This window comes from Neopsephotus bourkii, unplaced genomic scaffold, assembly GCF_033783945.1.
Source record: "Neopsephotus bourkii isolate Nb327-2 ecotype Australia unplaced genomic scaffold, CSIRO-AGI_Nbou_v1 NB_1831, whole genome shotgun sequence".
Lineage (NCBI taxonomy): Eukaryota > Metazoa > Chordata > Aves > Psittaciformes > Psittacidae > Neopsephotus > Neopsephotus bourkii.
Genome location: NW_026902304.1, coordinates 1,179,582 through 1,201,330, shown reverse-complemented (window position 1 = coordinate 1,201,330; position 21,749 = coordinate 1,179,582). Strand labels below are relative to the sequence as shown.

General features: G+C 40.4%; 1 protein-coding gene across 8 annotated transcripts in view; it reads right to left on the bottom strand.

Annotated features, from left to right (window-relative positions):
* SLC28A3 (solute carrier family 28 member 3) overlaps nucleotides 1-21,348 on the bottom strand; it is a 61,975-nt gene extending 40,627 nt beyond the window's left edge. For 7 of the 8 annotated variants that reach the window (XR_009723983.1, XR_009723985.1, XR_009723982.1 and 4 more), the window contains exons 1-6: nucleotides 20,966-21,348; nucleotides 11,419-11,520; nucleotides 8,524-8,606; nucleotides 5,256-5,347; nucleotides 3,696-3,885; nucleotides 1,652-1,796 (exon numbers count right to left, since the gene is read on the bottom strand). Coding sequence is in view for 4 of the 8 variants with exons in the window: in XM_061343909.1 (XP_061199893.1) it covers nucleotides 1,652-1,796; nucleotides 3,696-3,885; nucleotides 5,256-5,347; nucleotides 8,524-8,606; nucleotides 11,419-11,520; nucleotides 20,966-21,022 (669 nt within the window). In the remaining 4 variants the exon portion in view is untranslated. The remainder of the gene's footprint in view (nucleotides 1-1,651; nucleotides 1,797-3,695; nucleotides 3,886-5,255; nucleotides 5,348-8,523; nucleotides 8,607-11,418; nucleotides 11,521-20,965) is intronic. The other variant, XM_061343911.1, reaches the window with a different exon arrangement.
* Between the last annotated feature and the right edge of the window lie 401 nt (nucleotides 21,349-21,749).

Below are 21,749 nucleotides of genomic sequence, written 5' to 3'. Positions count from 1 at the left end.
AAAGAGGGGAAAAAAAAACCCAACCAAAGAAACTCCTTGTCATCTAAATATATAATAATTTATTTTAGATGTTTGTTAAAACAATGTAAGGGGATATTTGACTCTACTGCAGGATAGGAAGAGGTGCGAAAACAACTTGGTAGGAGACTTGAAGCATGAATCAACTCTCCTGATTTGAGAGCTCTATGAAGTGGATGTCTCCATCTAAGCTAGCTGATCAAAGCCTGGCTTGGTTAAGTGTGGACATGCACATTTCAGCACCATAGAGAGCAAGAAACCAAATAGTAGGAAAAGGAGAGAGAGTTCTTCCTATGCTAAAGTTTATAGATTAAATAGACATACATCAAGGCAGTAAAAATTATTTTCTTCCTTTAAACTGGAATGGAAACATAAAAAAAACTCCACAACCCCACAAAGTAACTGAGCATGTAGATTCTTCATATATCTGGAGTGGGAATAGGGAGATTTTGCTACAATTTGTTTTGTGTGTGCTTGGGTAATTTCAACTCTGCTTCTGTTCCTCAGCTTTAAAGATCTTTGATGCTTGCAAACTGTTCACAGGTAGATATTGCAATTCATAAGACATAAAGGCAGTTGGAAAAACCGTGCCTGCCTATGACTAGTGCCTCTTTACTATACTGTAGATTTCTGCTTTGCTGCCTCAGAAAATATCTTTGTTTTGTGAAAATTGAATGTTATTATTTACAAGGCAAAGACCTGATATGGCACTCTCCAATTTATTCAGATGATATTTGAATAACAGAAGCCAATTAGGTTTAATAAGTACCTATGGGAGAGCACAAACCACTTGAAGTACATGAGTTTACCTCAGTTGGAGACTGAGTCCCTGCTGAGGGTACTTGTTCTGTTAAGAAAGCCTTAGCACTGATGCAGGAGTGTTGAACAAGTGTTGGCAAAACTTGGTGACCTGAGCAATGGATTAGTCATTAATTTATGACTGATAAAAGTATGCACTGTATGCTAGGCATGCACACAATGGTAAAATCTGAAGTGGGAGTTGTGGTGGCTAAAGTAAACCCTTTGTAATATCACAGCAGCACAGAAAGCACGTCATCTGGAAAATTAAAATAAATGGCATTGACAAGCCTATGGGAGTGGGTTAGAGAAAATTGAAGACCTCAGCTTGGCCTCAGCTGCTGCATTTGCAGTGGAAATCAAACTTATGAGAGATTAAGAGCAGCATAAATGAGGGAAATGTCTCCAATTCCACGTGTTTTGTGTTGATGTGATGACAGTGTCCTCAAATAAGTGCTTGTGATGTCCTGAAGACCGCTGTGAACCTCCTGTGAGTGGAAAGCATAGAGCAGGCCTGCCTCATCTTGCACTGATACACAAGGAGGAAATGTGTTCCAATCATTTTCATCAGGGCTGGAACAAAGGACAGGCAGCAGACTCCCAAAATAGTGAGACACAGATGCTGGTACAGCCCCACACCTGCTCCCCAAGACACCAGAGAAAAATTAATTTCCTCAGAAATGAAATACATCACTAGGCTTTGGTAAGCCTAAAATTTGATATTCATGGGTTTTCCATTACTCTTGCTGAACTTGGTACTAGCATAGAGAAACAGCTTTTGAGACATTGAACCAAAAAAACCCACAAAAGCCCAAAAGAACCATTAAATACTCACTCTGGTTGGATATTTGGAAAAGATAAACATCAAGAGAACATACAACACAAGTCCACCAAAGGAGATCAGCTGGTGGGATCCCTGTTTTGCTGTGTCAAAAATGAGCCAGCAGATGATAGCTATAGTAAGAGCTGCACACAAAACCCTAGGAAAAAGAAGAAGGATCAAGCATGGCATCCTGAAGTAGAACAGCTATTCCTTCCCCTCCCCACAATAGTTGTATCTCAGTCTGTGAATTAACTCTGAGTAATGTATTAAACTGAAATGTGTGACTCTACATAAGCAGGAACCTGCCTTTGCTGATACAACATTCATTGGTGGCATCCAGAAGAAAGGTCCTCCAACCATGTCTCCAAAGTCAGACTGTAGGGGAAACTCAGTAAAGCACAAGTTACTCTTGTCTGGGAGCTCTCTCTGTTAAATGAAGTGTGAGAAGATACCCTCCTTTCTCCTCCATCCCCCTTTACTTTCCCTGTGTTCTTTACTGAATCTTAGCTCTGGGCAAGGCAGGCTGTGTTTTTTTTTCGAATTGCAGTCTGCTGTTTAAGTGGTGTATCCAAACTGCAGAGTGCAGATTATAAACCGTTTACTTCTTTGTAACTGGCTGTAGTCTGTTTAGAAAAGTAACTTATCACAAAAATTTCAGCTATCTCAGAAACAGTGACAAGACCCATGTGTGCACCTGTGTTCAGTGTTTCTATGGTCTCCAATATTACAGAACTATATTCAACTTGCATACTGAAGCCTGAGAGGTAAGGAAATACACCATCCATTTACAGAGAAGAAAAATAAGCTTAGTCACAGTTCTCTAATGTTATTTGTGTCTAACAGTTGTTTAGCTTCTACTGATTTAGGCAGTATAGATACCTATTTTTACCCAAAACGGTTAGCCATTGCATGGCTGAATAACATTTTCTACACCTGAGACACTTTCTGTCTCTTGGAGGAATCCATAACCTAGTTAAGCACTTAACTTGTAATATGTACAATTTAAGGATTGCAGCCCAGGTATTATTACTGCCCCTGGCTTGTTCCATCTGCTCATCAGGGCTCTCCTGTTCCGTTTTCTCCCTCCCTCAGAGAGGCTGCCAGATTGCCTAGTGCAGGTGTCTGTGTGTGACTAGTCTCTAATGTGGCTCCTGAGCAGGACCACAATCTTTACAGCATCTTTCTTAGAAATTTCTGCTCCTGCAGCAAACATTTTGAAATCTTATGAGAAAATTGGGACATTTCCCTGAACACAAAAAGACTCCTCCTTAGAGCTCTTTCTCTCTGACAGAAGGTGACCTAGCTGAGACAGCAGGTAGCTGCCCAATTTCTCTTCCTTTACAATGAGAATTCATTTGGTGTTTACTTTGGTCTATAAGTCTCCTTTAGCTTCCCGTTTTCCCAGGAATAACTTAAATATTCCCTATAACTGCTCAGGAATTCTTGGAATCAGTATCTACCAGTTCTAAGGTTTTACCATTTGTCTACCAGATGAATGTCTATCATCCCAAATAAGGCTGCCTGATCTTATTATGACACTAAATATGTCTGGCTTGGTTCATTCCTAAAGGTCAATTAAAAATTGCTATGTGGATATGTGAACAAGTAGTGTCTACGTAACACACATTGGTCTTTAGTAGTCTGCATATGTTAGAATTAAATTTTTTATGTATCTCATAAAATTATCACTCTGAGCAAGTGACAATAAGGCACTTTCTGGCCTGCCTAATGAAGGCAGGCTACAACACACCTGAACTACTATGAACATGCTCTTTTCAAACCCAAAACTTGTCCTATCTGAATGTGAAGAATTATTTTTACACTTTCTGACAAGACTTTTAATACCTAGGTACTGTATTGCAATCTTAAAGGTGTACCTGACATCTATAAACTGAAAAATATTAAATTATTCTGTATGTATTCTTTGATCTTATTGCAATTTGTATGATTGATCCATAACCCTGTGCTTATGGATGTCTAAGGTGAAATAAAACTGTAGGGGTAAATTGACTAATGCTTTGTCTTTCTGCATAAATAGGAAGTAATTAATATTTACCATTTCTGCCAAAACCACTGTTTCTCCAGATTTCGTAGTCCACCGGAAAAGTATGCAGCAATTCTATCTCCATACTTAGCTATTAAAAAATCCCAGCAGATGAAGGAGATGGCTAGGACAGTGATGATAAGGAGTGGGAAGGCTCTCTGAAAATTCAAGCTGCAGGCTGCAACGACTACTGCCAAATATGCTGTCACAGAAACAAGAATATGTTGGTGAGGTTGGTCTTTTTAAAAACAAAATCAAATCTCAAATGTAAAGGATGTGGTTAAACTTTATCTTTTGAGTGCTTTTTGACCCTTGGCCTAAATACTGAAAAAATTTGTTTTCATACATAGTGTTTTTACTTACGATATGCTCATTGATATGAAAGGTGGCTTTCAATCTGTCAAAGCAGGTTATATGCTTTGGCCAAGACAAATTCATATCAAACATGTTAATCACTTGGGAAAATCAAACATGTCTACAAAACTGCCTTTTCCTGTGTAAAAGCTGTGAACAATGGGTCTTGTTCCTGCTTTCACAGGAAGATGAGTTTATCCAAAAAAAGTAGTAGAAGAAACACAAACATTCAATTCCCTGATTTTATGGCCCTTTTGAGTAATTGGGAAGCTTAGAAGTAGTTTACTTCATAAAGTAACTGTGAACTGATTTGCCATTTTGCAGGTTCTTTGCAAATACGTGCAGACCTGTGAAATATTCCGTTCTTGTAAATAATAATCTGATTCTGTCTATGGCAAATAAGGCACAAGAACTATTGAGTTTTGTAAGGCAAGTCGGTTTTTATGGATTTAACCCTGAGATATCCGTAGAACTCACTTTTTTGAGCCAAGATATGTCTGTACTATGACAAAGCAAGATGAGCTTATGCTAGGAGGGCAGGATATTCAGCATGCAAATGACCCTTTTCTAACCACTTATGGTATGCTGATATGTATCACACAGACATATTTTACATCTTTATGTTCTCAGTGTTCAAGTAGGAGGATCTCAAAAAGAAGCTTGGTGAACTGGAAGAAAACAAACCAACCTAGTGGTTAATTAGGAAAGGGACAAAGAAGAATGACTTTGCAGTGCATACTGACATAAACTATTTCCTCTAGCAAACATTTGCTGTGGATATCAAGTGATATGTTTCAGAAAAAACATTTTTTCCATTTCTAGCCTGCTGACTTGAGTTCAGTTCAAGTTGATGCCTAACTTTTTAATGTGATTTGTGCATGGTTTTGGGCAAATTCCTGGAACTGTAATTTAACAAGTCTCCTGGAGTGGGCTGGTAATGAAGCAGACGCAAACTGAACTACCCTTTCATCCCAAATGTAATTGCTAGTCAGAGTTGAAGCATGATGCAGGAGCAGTGTAGCAAGATCTGTGCTTTTGTTAAGTTTGGGAATAAGTGGAAGTTTTGTGATCTGGAACTTTCTCTGGATCTAAATACATTTTTATCTCCTTTCAAATGTATTCTTTAAGGCAAGAGTTTTTGTGTAAGATAGAAGACAGACAAAGTCTATAATATCATAAAGGTAAATAAATAGCAACCTTAGGTGTAATATACTATACCTGTTGTTAAAATTCCATAAATCGCATAGTGAATTCTGGTCTTATGTTTCTTGCAAAATTCACAGGCTTGATCATATTTCTTTTCTAAATGCCTAGAAAAATGAAACAAAACCAAACCAAAAATAATAAAAAACCCAAAAAACAGAAAGAAACTGAAGATGTAAATAAAAAAGTAAAAAAAAAAAAAGGGTAATTTGCACAGGAAGATCAGGTTAAATTGATTAAATATCCTTTGTTGGAATATGCTGCCCCTGGTAAGACTTAAAATGATACCCCAAAGTGCCAAAGAAAATTGTGCTGACATCTGCAGAGCTTTTTGGGGGGACTCCTTTGATTTGTTGTGGGACATGTTGTCACTGTTTAACCCCAGCCAGCAGCTAAGTAGCACACAGTGGCTCTATCTCTCCCTCCTAAACTCCAGTGGCAAGGAGAATTGGAAAAAGTAAAACACACACGTTGAGATAAGAACAATTTCATAATTTATATAAGATGATGATTATGATGACAATGACAATGATGATAATAATAAATAATAGTAGTGGCAGTGGTAGTGGTGGTGGTAGTAGTTGTAGCAATAGTGAGAGAGAAGGATAAAGCCCACCACTCAATGGCTGATACCCAGCCCATCCCTGAGCAGCAACTTAGAACCCAAGTTATAGAGTCATAGAGTCATAGAATCATAGAATAGTTAGGGTTGGAAAGAACCTTAAGATCATCAAGTTCCAACCCCCTGCCAATCTAAACTTCCCCTATTTAAGTTTTAACCCATTACCCCTTGTCCTATCACTACAGTCCCTAATGAAAAGGCCATCCCCAGCATCCCTATAGGCCCCCTTCAGATACTGGAAGGCTGCTATGAGGTCTCCACGCAGCCTTCTCTTCTCCAGGCTGAACAGTCCCAACTTTCTCAGCTTATCTTCATAAGGGAGGTGCTCCAGTCCCCTGATCATTCTCGTGGCCCTCATCTGGACTTGTTCCAACAGATACATGTGCTTAGTAGAGTTGTTGAGTTACAGAGTTGTCAGGTGCTCAAGATAAAAATAAGCCCAGACAAAGGAGCAAACCAACCACAGAACTGGAGAGTGCAGTAAGCTGACTGGAATCAGAATAGAGCAAAGTGCTCTTCAGCTTACAGCCCAGGAGGACCTTTCACTGCCAGAAGGAATGGTACCTGCTGCTGATGGAAGAACAAGGGGACCTTGGGAACAGTAAGCTCTGTGAACTTTATCCCTCGGTTCTTCATGGGAGTACAAATAAACAAGGATGAATAAAAACCATGCAGGCTTCAGCTCTGTGCCAACTCAACCCATCTCTGTGCAGAGGTGCCTCCTGTTGAGTGACACCTGTGGGCCCATGTTTGAAGGGGAGAGACCCCACTAGCTTTGTACAGCCAATTGTGTACCAATACTTGCCTATTCAGTTAACATACTTGTGGGGTAAAGTTAGATACATGCCATTGGAGAGTCTCATCAAACTGGGATGTTTGATCTATCAAATCTCAGCTTTTTTTTTTTTTTTTTTTTTTTCTCTAAAAAGTTTTAAACAAGAAAGTGTTTCATGAACTGCTAAACAAATGACAAGCCTCCAAAGAACAGAGAGGCAAAACGAAAGAATATTTAAGTTACTTCTAAATACTTTTGCTAGATTTTTGAAGCAGTATTTTATGCCATTATATTGATGCAGAGGGTTGACCAATGTAAAGGGGGTTGTACAGGGGGGTTGTACAGGGGGGTTAGAGGAATTCGATTGCTTAAGCAAAGGTATTGTCTGTACCTATCATGCCTACTAAGCAGAACAAAGGCACTAGCTATTGATAAAGAAAAGCAGACACTTGGTTCTATTGACAAGGAAAAGCAGACACTTGGTTCTATTGACAAGGAAAAGCAGACACCTGATTCTACCGATAAGCACCTATTGATAGGGAAAAGCAACCCCCTGAATCTACTGTTAAGGGGGAGAAGCAGATGGCTGATGGCTGGGACCAAACCCTAAGGCCATACGTGAAGACTAAAAGGTGAAAAGTTCAAGAAGAGGAAGACTCATTTACTTCATCTTGAAGACCCCTACCCACAGGAGGAAGACTCATTTACATCATCTTAAGACCCCTGCCCAAGACCAGAGGGGGCACTGCGCAGGCACATAGGACCTTCTAGCTCATTGTAATAGGAAGCGGGGATAGGACATGAATATGTATAGGCGTATGGTGCAACCTGATAAATGTAGAGGGAAACAACACTGGGGCATGCATGACTTTGAGGAATTATCCCCGTGCATCTCAGCACTGAATAAAAGCATACCTACTTTACAACTTTAACGAGTTGTGAAGTCAATCTGCGCATCAATATAATGGTATCAGTAAAGCTGATCATACTAACAAGTCCAAGTTCTGTATGTACACATCGAAAGCATAACTAAAATCTTCTCAGCTACTTCTGTATGCAACTGTGTACAGGCATGACATCTTTCCAAGTAGTCCCATTTGAGTAAGACAAACTGCTGTTTGAGATATCCAGTACGTGAGTTGCTCATAGAAAGACAGGTTCAAAACTGAATTGGTGTGCTGTCATATGAATGAATATGAAAAGTACAGTGATTCATGATTTCTATGAAGGCTTATATGAAGATTCAATATGACAGAAAAATACTAAGACATTAAAAACAGGATTTTAAAATTATTTCTTAATTTTTTAATGTCCTATGCATGGTTTGTAGTTTTCACCAATAAACTAATCCTCAAGTAAAAGGTAGATGTGTGCTTTCACATGAGGTCACCTGACACCAGAATTAATGGTGTAAAAATTCTGCTCCATTAAACTGGCTTTTATACAGCTCCTCTCCTCTCTTCCTCTCCCATTCCTCTCCCTCTTGTCTCTTTTTCTTTTTGCACTGGGATAAATAGGTATGCAAACTAAAGGCCAATAGTGAATCTTCAAATTCCTGACAGAAAGTTTAAGACCTCTCCTTGAAAAAGGCTTTTATGGAAACATCGGAAGAGTAATTAATGTAGAAAAGGAGAAAAAATCTTGCTCCTTTAATTTGAAAGGCTTTAGAAGAATCTTTCTACCATCACACACATCAATTGAAAGGTGTAATAATTTTAAATACGTTTCTGTATTACTCAATTGTTAGGCAGTACAAAGGGTGTGTTTAGAACAGGGGTATGGCAGTGAAATATTTCAGCTGTCACTCCAGAAGCACAAACACTGGCAGCTTATTGCTTAGGCCAAGGTGAAGTGAGTGGAAAACTTACTCATCCAAAAGACATTACCCTTTTAAGCGTGGTTGCTCATCATCTACTGAGGCACGTTTGTTTTCATGCAGATCACTCTCAATATTGATGTATTTATCCTCCTGGAAAACAGATCAGTGCCAAGGCTGTGAGAGGGGTGCATGCTTGGTGAGTAAGGCACAAACCCCCAGATCCCTGCTGGCAGATGGCTGAAGCAGTGTCAAGGTTTTCTCATCTCCAATGTGCACTTGTCTCCAGCTCTCCTGTCTGCCATCAGCACTGTGATCAGTGTTAGGTAAGCCCAGTGGTTAGACTGTGGCTGTGAACTTTCCCAAGCCATCCACGCCATTTTGAAAGGGAAAATAAAGGCAGGGGGGGAAATACGGTTACTGAGAACTAAAAAGAGCATCATACAGACTACCACTGCATACATGCTGAAAGTGAGAGCTGCAGGTAGGGGTGGTAGAGCTGTCAATTAGCCAGCTTGCCTAGCACCTCCGGTTGATGACCCCTGCTTTTTGTTGCTTCTCTCTTTGCAGGATTTTAATATGGTGGAAATTTTATGTATGGAGGATGGTTAAATTGAGGGCGGAAAGGAACTTAGTGTTTTAAAAATTTAGCTAAGCCAATAAATCTGTTATTAAAAAAGGCTGCTGAGAAAAGGTAACAGGTAACAATCCTTTAAAGACAGCTAGAATCCATTTTCTATCTTTGTAGCAGAAACTTGACATTTTCATCAGAACACACCTTTATACTACCTGAAACCACATAAGCCTGGCTGCATTAAGGCTTTTGAACAATGGCAGCCTAACCTCCACCATGATAAAGGACAGTCCTTGCGGCAGCTAGGAACAGCACAGCCCCTGAAGTCACTCAGCACATGCCATTGCCCACCTCGCATTACTACCCTTGTCCTGGAGGGGAGAGGGAAAGTGCCTATCCCATGCATACATATCTCCACACTTGTGGCAGGGCCCACGGAGGGCCTGGTGACATAGGGCAGGTAACTGTTGGATTCAAAGGAAGCAGCAAAACCACACATCGCCCTTGAGCCATGCTCCCATCTCCTTGTTTTAATGCCCTGCCAGGCCTGCCCTTGGGTGTCCCACCAGCACCATGGTGATGGCAGACAGTGTTTCCACGAACTAGTGGTCTTGTCCTGCCCTCTGGAGGGAAGCTGGCCTCCTGGTATGCAGCCAGCTGGGGTGGTGGCAGGCTGCAGGTGAGCTTTCCTTTTCTTTTTCTGTCACTACCATTTGCACTAACATCATTCCCCAAACTGCTGTGTGAAACAAGGCCCACCACGGACCTTGCCTTGGCCCCTTGCTTCCATCTGGCTTTCCTGCTGCAGATGCCACCGAGTCCCGGAAAGCCCTAAGTTAGTTCCTAGTGAGAGACTTGAACTAGCTCAAAGGCAATGTTAACACAAAATGAGTAATAAAAATGTTTCAGAGGAATATGTACATAGAAGCTGCTACTCATTCCCCTAGGAGAAAGCTCAGCGGGACACGTACAGGAGTCTAAAGTCCTCTTGACTGCAGTTTTTGGAGGAGGAGAGGAGGTGGAAGTTGTGTAACTCTGTGGAACTGCACTGTAACTTGTGGCTGCATTTTCACTAACCTCAATTTCTATCTCTTTTTGGTCTTGACTGTGAAATAAAACAAACCTGAGAAATACGGAAGCTGCCAACTGGGAGCATTCTTCTCAGTGGCTGTAGGAGGTGGGCTTTTTACCTGAGTGAGATTCGGTGCTGATAGTATTGAAATATCATTTATTCCTGGGCTTAAATTTGGGGTATACTGTATGCAGATGCTTATCACAGATTTTTGAACCTACATCATAAGTTAGGAAAGCCCAGCCCTCCAGGTTGAAAAGCCGTGCTTTCATGTGAAGCCTTAGTTACAGCATGCCTGGAAAAGGGTCAGTGTGGGTATATGTGTCTCTACTACACTTGCACACTGTAGTGGCTGAACACTTTCACTCGAACCTTTTAAATGGGAAGCAGGCTTCTTTGACCAAAATGAAGCTTTCATCAACTGCAACTACTTTTCTCTGTTTTCAAAGTTTCCATCAGTTCCTTTTATTCTTTTTGTTTTGACATTTTCCTTTTTGTTGTCTTTTGAAGAGGAAGGTATAGGTACTGTTTGTAACCATCCTCTCTGAGGATCTCAGATCCTGGTCTAGTTCACAGAAGCACATACCAGAACAGTCCAAGTGGTCCTTTCCATCACTGTAAGTCTGGAATCACAGCTTTGAGAACAGAGGCATTTCTTTAGCAGCATGCCTTTTCTGCCTTTGGTTGTATCAAAAAACTCCACTGGAAGATGCAGAAGAATATCCAAGCATCAGGAAAACTATTTCTCACATGCTGCTTCAAGGAATTAATCTGTATTGTATTCTCCTCTTCTTTGTCTGGTGAGTTGTAAATCAGAGCTGTTGCCTCCAGTTTGTGTTTGTTGAGAAATTTTCCTTATGTTGAAAGAATAGGTATTTAATAAAATGTGTGCCCTGTCTGACTGAAAGATTGTATCATGAAATCCAATGTTTCCAGCTTCTCTTTCTCCAGCTTCTCCGGAAAAAGTTCTCTGTATCAACTAGTCATCCATGGTATGCTCTCCGATCACTATATCTGATGCCTCTTTTTTATCTTGTATAAAGCAATTATGACATTAGAAAACATTTTTCTGTATCCTCCACATCTTGTCAATTTTCTATGTTTTTTCCTGATTTCTGAGAACAGACCTTGCTTCCCTGTCAGTTTATGAAATTTAAATCAAATTCAAGTTTTCTAAAAGTACATATCTTGGAAGTATCATCATAGCCAATTGCTGAATTGAATGTGAGGTTCAGAAAATTAAGTAAGTTTATTAAAGAACACCCCCCCCCCCCAAAAAAAAAACAACACAACAACCCAGCATAAAACCTAAACCATACCTGGTTAATATGTACAGTTTTCTTATTTCCTGAATTCTTCATTCTCTGTGAATTGTCTCCAGGACCTTTCATATTTGTAACATCCACACCTTTGCTGTCCCTCTGGGGTGTGACAAGACCAGAAATTGTATTGGTTCACATAAAAAAACAAAAGCCTTTCTTATATGCAGTAAGAACTGATTTATACTCTGATGCCTGTGCTTCTATATTTCAGTTAACTAATACAGGGACCCCGCAACTCAGTGTACAGAGCTCAGGTGTTCAAGTCCTCGTGCTATTACACAAACCTGCATCTGCTGTGGGTGTTGCTTAGCTACTGTGAATCTGCTGTTTTCTTGACCCAAACTCACATGTACCCCCAGTGCTGTGCTTTGCCTCAGCACTGGTTCAACAAGTTTGCAAAGATCTAGCCCTTCCCCCCACGCTGAGCAGAAAGGCCTATCTGGGCCTTCCCCAGCTTGTTAGTACCTTTACTCCAGTATATATGCTCCTTATGCATATGCAGTAAATACGTATTTTTTAAAAAAGATGCCCTTCTACTGCTCTTGGAAACTCCTGGAATATCTTTAAAGAGAGCAGTTAGCTTTACTGCATTAGTTGTAGGTGGTATACCTACAGAGTTGAAGACAACCATAATCAACTCCACTATTCCTACTACTATTGAATCATAGAATAGTTAGGGTTGGAAGGGACCTGAAGATCATCAAGTTCCAACCCCCTTGCCATGGGCAGGGACACCTCGCACTAAACCATATCACCCAAGGCCTCGTTCCGCCTGGCCTTGAACACTACCAGGGACGGAGCATTCACAACCTCCCTGGGCAACCTATTCTGGTGCCTCACCACCCTAACAGGAAAGAATTTCCTCCTTATATCCAATCTAAACTTCCCCTGTTTAAGTTTGAATCGATTACCCCTTGTCCTATCACTACAGTCCCTAATGAAGAGGCCCTCCCCAGCATCCCTATAGGCCCCCTTCAGATACTGGAAGGCTGCTATGAGGTCTCCAAGCAGCCTTCTCTTCTCCAGGCTGAACAGCCCCAACTTTCTCAGCCTGTCTTCATATGGAAGGTGCTCCAGCCCCCTGATCATTCTCGTGGCCCTCCTCTGGACTTGTTCCAACAGATCCATGTCCTTTTTATGTTGAGGACACCAGAACTGTACACAGTACTCCAGGTGAGGTCTCACAAGAGCAGAATAAAGGGGCACGATCACCTCTTTCAAACTGCTGGTCACGCTCCTTTTGATACGGCCCAGGATACGGTTGGCTTACTGGGCTGCAAGCGCACACTGCTGGCTCATGTTCATTTTCTCATCGACCAACACCCCCAAGTCCTTCTCTGCAGGGCTGCTCTGAACCTCTTCTCTGCCCAGCCTGTAGCTGTGCCTGGGATTGCTCCAACCCAGGTGCAGGACCTTGCACTTGGCATGGTTAAACTTCATGAGGCTGGCATCAGCCCACCTCACACGTGTGTCAAGGTCCCTCTGGATGGCATTCCTTCCCTCCAGCGTATCAACCGAACCACACAGCTTGGTGTCATCGGCAAACTTGCTGAGGGCGCACTCAATCCCACTGTCCAGGTCAGCGGCGAAGATGTTAAAGAAGACTGGTCCCAACACCGATCCCTGAGGGACAGCACTTGTTACTGGTCTCCAGCTGGACATTGAGCCATTGACCACAACTCTTTGTGTGCAGCCATCCAGCCAGTTCTTTATCCACCGAGTGGTCCAGTCATCAAATTGACGTCTCTCCAATTTAGAGACAAGAATGTCGTGTGGGACAGTGTCAAACGCTTTACACAAGTCCAGGTAGATGACATCAACTACTCTACCGCTGTCCATCAGTTCCATAGCCCCATCATAGAAGGCCACCAAATTGGTCAGGCAGGATTTCCCCTTAGTGAAGCCATGCTGGCTGTCACCAAGCAACTTGTTGTTTTTCATGTGCCTTAGCATGCCTTCCAGGAGAATCTGCTCGAAGATTTTGCCAGGCACAGAGGTGAGACAGACTGGTCTGTAATTCCCTTGGTCATCCATTTTCCCCTTCTTGAAAATGGGGGTTACAGTTCCCTTTTTCCAGTCGTCGGGAACTTCACCTGACTGCCATGATTTTTCAAATATGATGGCCAGTGGCTTAGCAACTTCATTTGTCAGCTCCTCAGGACCCGCAGATGGATTCTATCAGGTCCCATTGATTTGTGCATGTTCAGATTTTTAAGATGGTCTCTAACCAGTTCCTCTTCTACAGTGGGCCCAAGGTCTTCATTCTCACAGTCCCTGTGTTCTGCCTTCCAAGACTTGGGTGGTGCGGTCAGAGCCTTTGCCAGAGAAGACCGAGGTAAAGAAGTCATTCAGAACCTCAGCCTTCTCCAAATCCTGTGTAGCTAGTTCTCCCGAGAGCTTCCTGAGGGGGCCTACATTCTCCCTACTCTTTTATTTGCTATGTACCTGTAGAATCCCTTCCTGTTAACATCCCTAGCCAAGTTTAAATCTAACTGGGCCTTAGCTTTCCTAACCTGGTCCCTAGCTTCCTGGACAACATCCCTGTACTGTTCCCAGGCCGCCTTTCCTTGCTTCCACTTTCTATAAGACTCTTTTTTCATTTGAATTTTCCTCAGCAGCTCCTTATGCATCCAAGGAGGTCTCCTGGCCCTCCTGCTGCACTTCCTTCTATGGAATGCAACACTCCTGAGCTTGTAGCAGGTGATCCTTGAATATCAACCTACTACTACTACTATTATTATTATTTTTAATTATTATTATTAGTTTTCTTTTTCTTAATGTTTTGAAGAGTACATTATTTCTTTATAATGATCCTTGAAGGGCTGCTTCTTATTTTGGTTTTGTAAGAAAGCTTCTTAAACTAAATGTTAAATAATATATACCCACAATTGATATAAATGTTTCATATTTCAGTGGTTTCTTATGGCAACAGTTATGGTACAGTCATTTCACTGTGTTTTATTGCATGAAGTATCTCATTACTTACATGGTAATAAAAGCGGTAAATGAGTATTGACACTTGGCCTTCTCAGAAACTGATCATTTCCAAATGAACAACATAAACATGAGCTTAATCATAGGAAATTATTATAAAGGCAGGAATTGGCAGTACTACTAGACATAAATTAGATTTTGCCTTTTAATGGAAACATGACCGTAGAAACAACTAGGGCACTTCCCAGTAACATATGCTCCTTAAAGATATTCTGCCTCTGAACTTCACAAAATATTGGTTTCAGCAAAAATGTTTCTGCAACCTTGTGTGTCTGGTGGAAGAGGAAGGAGTTGCAAGAAGCTGTTTATTCACCTGCTGTGTCTCTGATAAACCAGATGCTGACATATCAGTTCCCTTCCTTCTAAGAATGTCTTTGCATTCCCTTCAGAGGAACGTATTTCTTTATCAAAAGCATCTCTGTTACTCTTTGCCTTCTAACCATGCTGTATTAGGAGTCTGTCATAGCTGTCCCTGCAGTTGACAATGAAAGCCTCTACTGAACTCTCCATCAAGTGCAAAAAACCATCACAAGAAGCAGTGCTTAACTGTAGCACTGAGATATATTAAAAAGAGACCATAGTGAAGATGAAGTGGTTCAGTTCTGTAATTGGCACACACCCACCCCTGGGATAGTCTCTTTGCAGACTGAGCAAGAAAAAGCAGAGATATCTTAGGACTTTTTTTCAGCAAATGTGAAACCCAGTAAGCACCTACAAAACAACTGCTGTCTACAGACAATGGAAGTACAGAAATGGGAAGAAACCTCTAAGAGTCACTTTGTCCAACCCACTGCTCAACTGCAGTAATTACATAATTTCTAGAAAAAATAAAATATATGAATGTGTGAGTAATGTAGCAGAAATCTACTAAGAGCATGACGTGACTGATGGGACTGTAAATAGCCCACACTTCAGAATCATGTATTTGTGTTATTTTCTGCAAGCATAAACCTCACTGATTTCAGCTGATTATACCACATTTCTGGTATATTCCAGATTCAGTAGAAACTGGCCAACTATTATGATAACAAGTTTACTCCAGTAAGAGACTACTTCTGTTGACTAAAGCACCCACTAAATGCCATGAAGCTGAGTAATTTTCTTATATTTCATAGCTGATTCTTCAAGTACAATGTCTTCATCCTCCCCTTTATACATTATTTTTTATTTTGTTTGGTGAAAATGCATGTTATTTAACCTCACCCCTTGAAAAAAAAAGAAAAAGAAAAATTATTTTTAATTTTTTATGAGAATAGCAATATTTAAATAGCAAATAAACCCATTTATATTTAAGTGGCAAATAAACCCTTTTCCTGTTTGAGTCTGAGTTTGCTGAAGGAACATCACACCAAAATGTCAACCTGCCTGTTTTTATCACCTGCTTTTGCAGGTTGCTACCAAAGTATCCAGCCAGAAAGCTTCTACTTCATTTGCATAGTATCCTTTCCCACCTTCCTGGAAATGTCTGTAGAACAAAACACCACAACAGAAAATGGGAGTTCAAGCTTTAGGGACTATAGCTAGCATGGCCCTTATATGAGTACACACCAGATCCAGCAATATGCCATGTCACTTCTGAACCTACTCAGTCTGTAGTGTCATAAGGAAGCAGGAAGTTAAAACCAAGTAAGAGGAGCTTGGAGGGGAAAATTCTCTTCCCATTAGGCCACACGTAAGTATTACAGAATTGATCCATCTGTTTTGAATGCTAACAATATGAAAAGTGTTACACAGTTGTGGTTCTGATTTCACACTCTGCTGCACTTTTACTGATTGAAATTTCCTGCTTCTAAAATACTTGATTACATGGCAAGGGCATAGGTACTTGAAAGTGAAGTGCTCTTAAAATGTTTGTTTAGTTTCCTCTAGATGAGCAGTTCATTTGCCAAGTCTTTTTGCACCACTACATTCTTTGACCTTCCCTCCTGTGTCCTCCCTGCCTTTTGAAGGAGGGATTGGTTTTGCTAAAAGGGTGTAACTTCTATGAGTTGCGCTTCTAACAACAGCACATGCTTTTAGAGAATATGGTTTTCCACCCCTGCCAGTTAGTGATGAAAACAGATTGGCTATCAGAGCATCCAGACAGCTCCTTAAACTGTTTATGATTTAAGAGTGGGTCATTACATTAGCTTTGGAGATTAGAATCAGGGTATTTAAGGAACTCTGTGAAAAACACATGCTTCAAAGCAAATGTTTTAAGCTACCAGGCTAGATTTCATTGGATTTCAGATTGCATTCAGTCAACTGAAATGAAACCGTATGGTTCACTGTTTAAAACTTTGCTATTATTTTAATATTCAGTGTAATTGAAGACCATTCATCTAAGTTTTCCCCCATGTACTACCTTTTGCTAGTCAGTGTCAAAATTCTGAAGCAGTAAAAATGCACTTTAAATATGGATGAAGAAAATTTTTGATCAATAATCACAGCATTCTTAAAGTCCTGTCAAATGATAAAATTCAGTGTAAGGGCTGGAGGGATGAATGCTTATTATCCATGTGTTAAACTACAGTAAATGAGCTGTTGAGACAGCAGATAAAAGACATGTTCTGCCAGATTTAAATTCAGCTGGATAAATCTTCATGAGGTGTTTTGAAATGGGTTGTAAATTAGCCTCACCCACCTCTGAGTACACTAGTATTTTTTTTAAAAGCTTAAATTGTACGGTCTTGAGTGGGATAGTTGGATAGTATCCTGAAATGCAGGATAAACAAGTTAAAATGATAGACTGGCAAAAGCCGGTCATTAAAAAAAAAAAAAAAAAAAAAAAAAAAGATAGGAAATCCATTTGCTCTCAGAACAAGTAAAATGCATCAGAGGCAGAAAGCAAAAGTCAGAAAATAGAAAAAAGGAAAAAAGATTTGCACATTCCTGAGAAGATAAAATGGTGCACATGAGCCCCGCCGTTAATGGCATTCAAAACATCTATTGGTGGCAAGCAGGAACACAATGAGGATGACAAACACAAGAATCCTAAAAATGTTTTTACAAGGAACTTTTACTTAACCTGAGAAGAAAAGAGCTTAAAGGCACAACTAATTTTCACTGCTTCCTGTAAGCAAAGGGGGTAGTATGTCACAGTTAAATTATAAAAAAAAAAAAAAAGAACCAAACCAAAACCTAAAATCCAAAAAAAACCCGACTTTAGAAAGCAAGTTTCAAAAATGTGAAAAAGGACTACATACTTTCCTGTGTGTATCTGATAAGAGGTACGCAGTGCAATGCCTTCATAGTTTCCAAGAGAAATTACAGCAATTATGGAAATGAAATTTAGATTATTAATAGTGCCTATAGTCTTTAATTAACCAACCAGACAAAAGTATCTAGGAAGTTCTGGAGAATGGAGATAAACACAGAAATATATAGCTTTTTTTATGACATGTTATAAGCTTGTTTGAATGGAGTACAAAAGCTGTGTATGTTATGGCAGTACCAATGTCCTTATGTAGCATGAGTAAAAGGCAGAATTTTAACAGGCATTCTTCCTCACAGTTTCTTAAGAGCATGGTGTGCTCTTCCACAGAAACAAATACTGACTGTTTAATGCATCATAGCATTGACAACAGGGGGCCGTCGAACAATAAATATTTATTAGTGTTACCATTGTATTTCTTTTATGTTTATGTCTGAGTTCCTTTTAAAAATCAGGGATTTTTTTCATCCCACCTACCATTCCTTTTTATGAGCCAGCTCTTATCATTCCTTGAGGAGTAAGTGTGAGCTGTTGTTTAATGTCATCATTAGCAGAGATCTGAATCATCAGAACTGATTAGTTAAAATCTTTGCCTCTTAAATGATGCCTATACAAAGCTAGGTAAATCCAACCTCAGTTTTAGGCTTCCTGTTAACTGTTGCAGGTTTTCTGAGCAGGAATTCTGTGGGCAACAATAGTAATCCTCCAGCTGGTGCCGTAAGGGAGAAGTTAACTGACCCACACTGAATGCAAGAGACACAATAGTGTTTCTATACATTGTGTATGACATTATTATAGGTATAGATACAGAATGTATTACATTAGCATGTAGACACTAAACACAGACAATCTTTGGAATAGCGATGAGAATCTGAAGATAAAAGTTTAGGTTCCTTACACTGTGCAACATAATTAAGGGGATAAAAAACTATTAAACTCCTCAGTGTCTCTGTATAAACAGTATGGCAGTTTGTTGATTCTAGCCTCTGTGATACAGTTAAAATCCTGTTTCACTAGAAAATCCTTCTGTGTGGATGTGTGTTTAAATATCAATAGGCAATGTGAAACTGAGAAGTGCTTAGTTATCCCCCTCTGACCATTTGTATCCCTAGTCAAAGGCAGATTATTCTGTATTCAACCCCTTCATCCCCTTTAGAGTGCCCCACAACAGAAGGCACAATGCCTTCCATTCTTGACGTTGTAAATCTCCGATATGATTCTTCATCCATCATTTCTTAGACTTGAGCTGCTTTTTTATGCTGAAAGCTGTTTCCTTAACTTATTTACTTTATAAAACAAACTACCTATCCCGGGTTTACTTTGTCCCTGTCTTATTTTTTCTTTTGTGTGTTAATCATTAAATGGCTCAGGTAAATCTTAAATTACCTATGGAGTGCAATCCCACATTGATACTACAAATGGCTTAAATCCAGAACACTTCTGTATTTTGTGGTTTAAGGAAGATACTCATAGCTTGATTCTAGAAGACACTGTATTTTGGAGGAAGAAAAGCATTTAATCTTTGTGCAAGAAAAGTTCAAATAGGGAAAAAAAAACCACAAATCATGAGACTCCTGTCTTCTCTGTGACTCCTACAGTGAAGTGATTTATTTTTCTATATGTAGAAGTATTTCCTTCTGTGTCTTATTTTCTCTAGGGAGCAACTTGTATGTGGAGTCAGAGAAAGACAGTGTAAGCATAAATGTGAAGAATTTTATGGCATTCCATGGAAAAATTAACCAGAAAACCTGGTTCAGACCCCAGGTTTTCTTGCTGCACAGTATTCCTGATTTGACATTTGAATTATTTAAATAGGAGAGGATATGTGGGCTCTTGCAAACCTCTGCAGTGGGAAGGAAATGAAGCACCTGGGTTTCCTGCATATTGCCCAGGTGAGCTAGCTGTGTAAGGCAGTGTATTAACCCGAATCACTGCCCTGTGCTCCACAGACTGCTGAGGAAAGAAGTGATTTTCAGCTTAGGTACTGAGATTCTGCAGCTAGGGAAGGACTTCTTTCCTTCAAGGGTTTGAAGGCAAAGACTTTGGAAGCTGACTTCACTATCTTAGGCACAAATTTTGTGGGAAAAGGCAGGAAGGATGAAGTCCTCTCCTATCATATTCACTTGAACTGGGGGAGACTCAAGTTGAAATGCTTTTGGCTATCAGCTGTGAAGCAGATGCATTTGAAGGCACTTTGATTACCCAGGAGAATGCCCTAACCACTGGGCTATCATGTTTTAAGAGAGTTATCTATTCATCTACTCTTGAAGCTGCCCTACTTAGCATGAATTATTAACTGTTGACTGGAGTAGGGACTTGACCCTAACTCCCTTACATTCCACAAATATTCCCTGATCGGCAGATTATCTAATCAATCTATTGCTTCTCTGTCTCTATAGCCCAATGAATAAATATACAGAGTGGTTGGATGTCACTGGTGTTACACAATATTCCACGTGCTTAGCATTCACAAAGACCTTTCTGTGTTATTTGAATAGTGTCTGGCTGATATTCACACCCACTATGTGCTACTTTTCCTGCTAGCTGAGCTAAGGGCCGGCATAGGGATCTGAAGCTGCAGGGAGCAAGGGGTACTTTGCTAACGCAGTGCTCTTTAGAGCCACTGTCTCTGACCTGTTCTACTTTCAGCAACAAGTACAGTAAACCAGCCTGGATGTGGGTTCCCTGACTTAATTCTTATTAAAGTGCAGGGATACTGGGCACTGAGAAACATAACTAACTTCTTAACAGTTTTTGGTGCTTCCATTTTTGAAACCTTTTTTAAAAATGGTTGTTAACATTACTATATATGCACAATACGCAGAACTTTCTGGGTTAGCTCCTTACCTCCTCTCTGTGCTCTTCTTGGAAGTAGGAGACAATTGCACTTATTTTATGCATGGAAGAAAGAAGATATGCCACATGTGGTTACACAAATATTTTTCTCATTAATATTGATTTGATGAGGTGTATGCTGCATAATGATGACCTCGTCTCCAACAGAACTATGAATTACCTATCCTCCTGAAAAAGCAGCAACTGATACAGCAGATGGGAGAGGTGGATGAGCTAGTTCTGAGATACTCAGCCTATGAAATATTCCTGAGGAGGCTTTTCAATGATACTGGTATACCAAGCAGCAGATGAGCAGTAAGAGGAGCCTACATGAATGTGTCAGCTGTGCTCCAGCCTTGTACTTTGGCAGGGTATCAGTGCGAAGCATGTTGGATGTTGTAAAACATCTGCAGGCAGAAGCAGAAATTGATACATCTTTTCTTTTTTCAGGGACTGAAATGCACATTGTTCATTGTCTGTAAGTCCTTCAACTTCCCACAAAGCAAAAGAAACCATACTTACCTGGAAGGCCAAATTGTGCACTCCTGAGTGATCACAGGTGGTCTCCTTCAGTTCCATGTGTATAGCATGGGCAGAAGAGCTTTGGGTAAATGTTTAAAGATACTTGCAGCACAGAGCAACAGCAGCCAGCACCTGGTTAATCCATCCACAGGTCGGCGAGTATCACTTGAGGTCTAGTTAGCTGGAGGCACTCTCAGGTTGCTCTTGCTCACTCAGGACTCCACCTTCTCACTCCCCTGGCACAGCCCCTTTTGGCCAGTGTAGGAAACTGCATTCAGTGTTTCCTTAGACAAGAAGGGAGAACTCCTGTGGGCCCCAAGAGGCCGATATATCCCTGGGTGATCCCAAAGGCAAATGTGTGTACTTACATGACACACACTTGGCTTTCGACACTTGCCTGGGGAAAGATCTTCCACACCCAGACCTTTGAGAGGTCAGCACAGTTTTTGTCTTTTTTTTTTACAGCTATTCTCAAGTTACAGTTTCTGTGATGTTATCATGGCTCTATTTTCATGGTGGTTACAGACTTCATCTAGCCAGAGAAAACAATGGAAAACTAACAACTCACAAACCTCCATAACAAACACTGGTTATGCATTTTCAGATGGCATGTCAAATCTGATGGCACAGGGTCATTTGGATGTCTGTCCTCAGCTTATTCACTTTTAAATAACAGTTTTCTAATACTTTCCAGGCTTGCTATTTGCAGAATGGCAAAAATACGTTCTTTGAACTGTCAGTTGGGTCTCCTACCCATGGTTTTGATTGCTTTTGGACTTCTGTC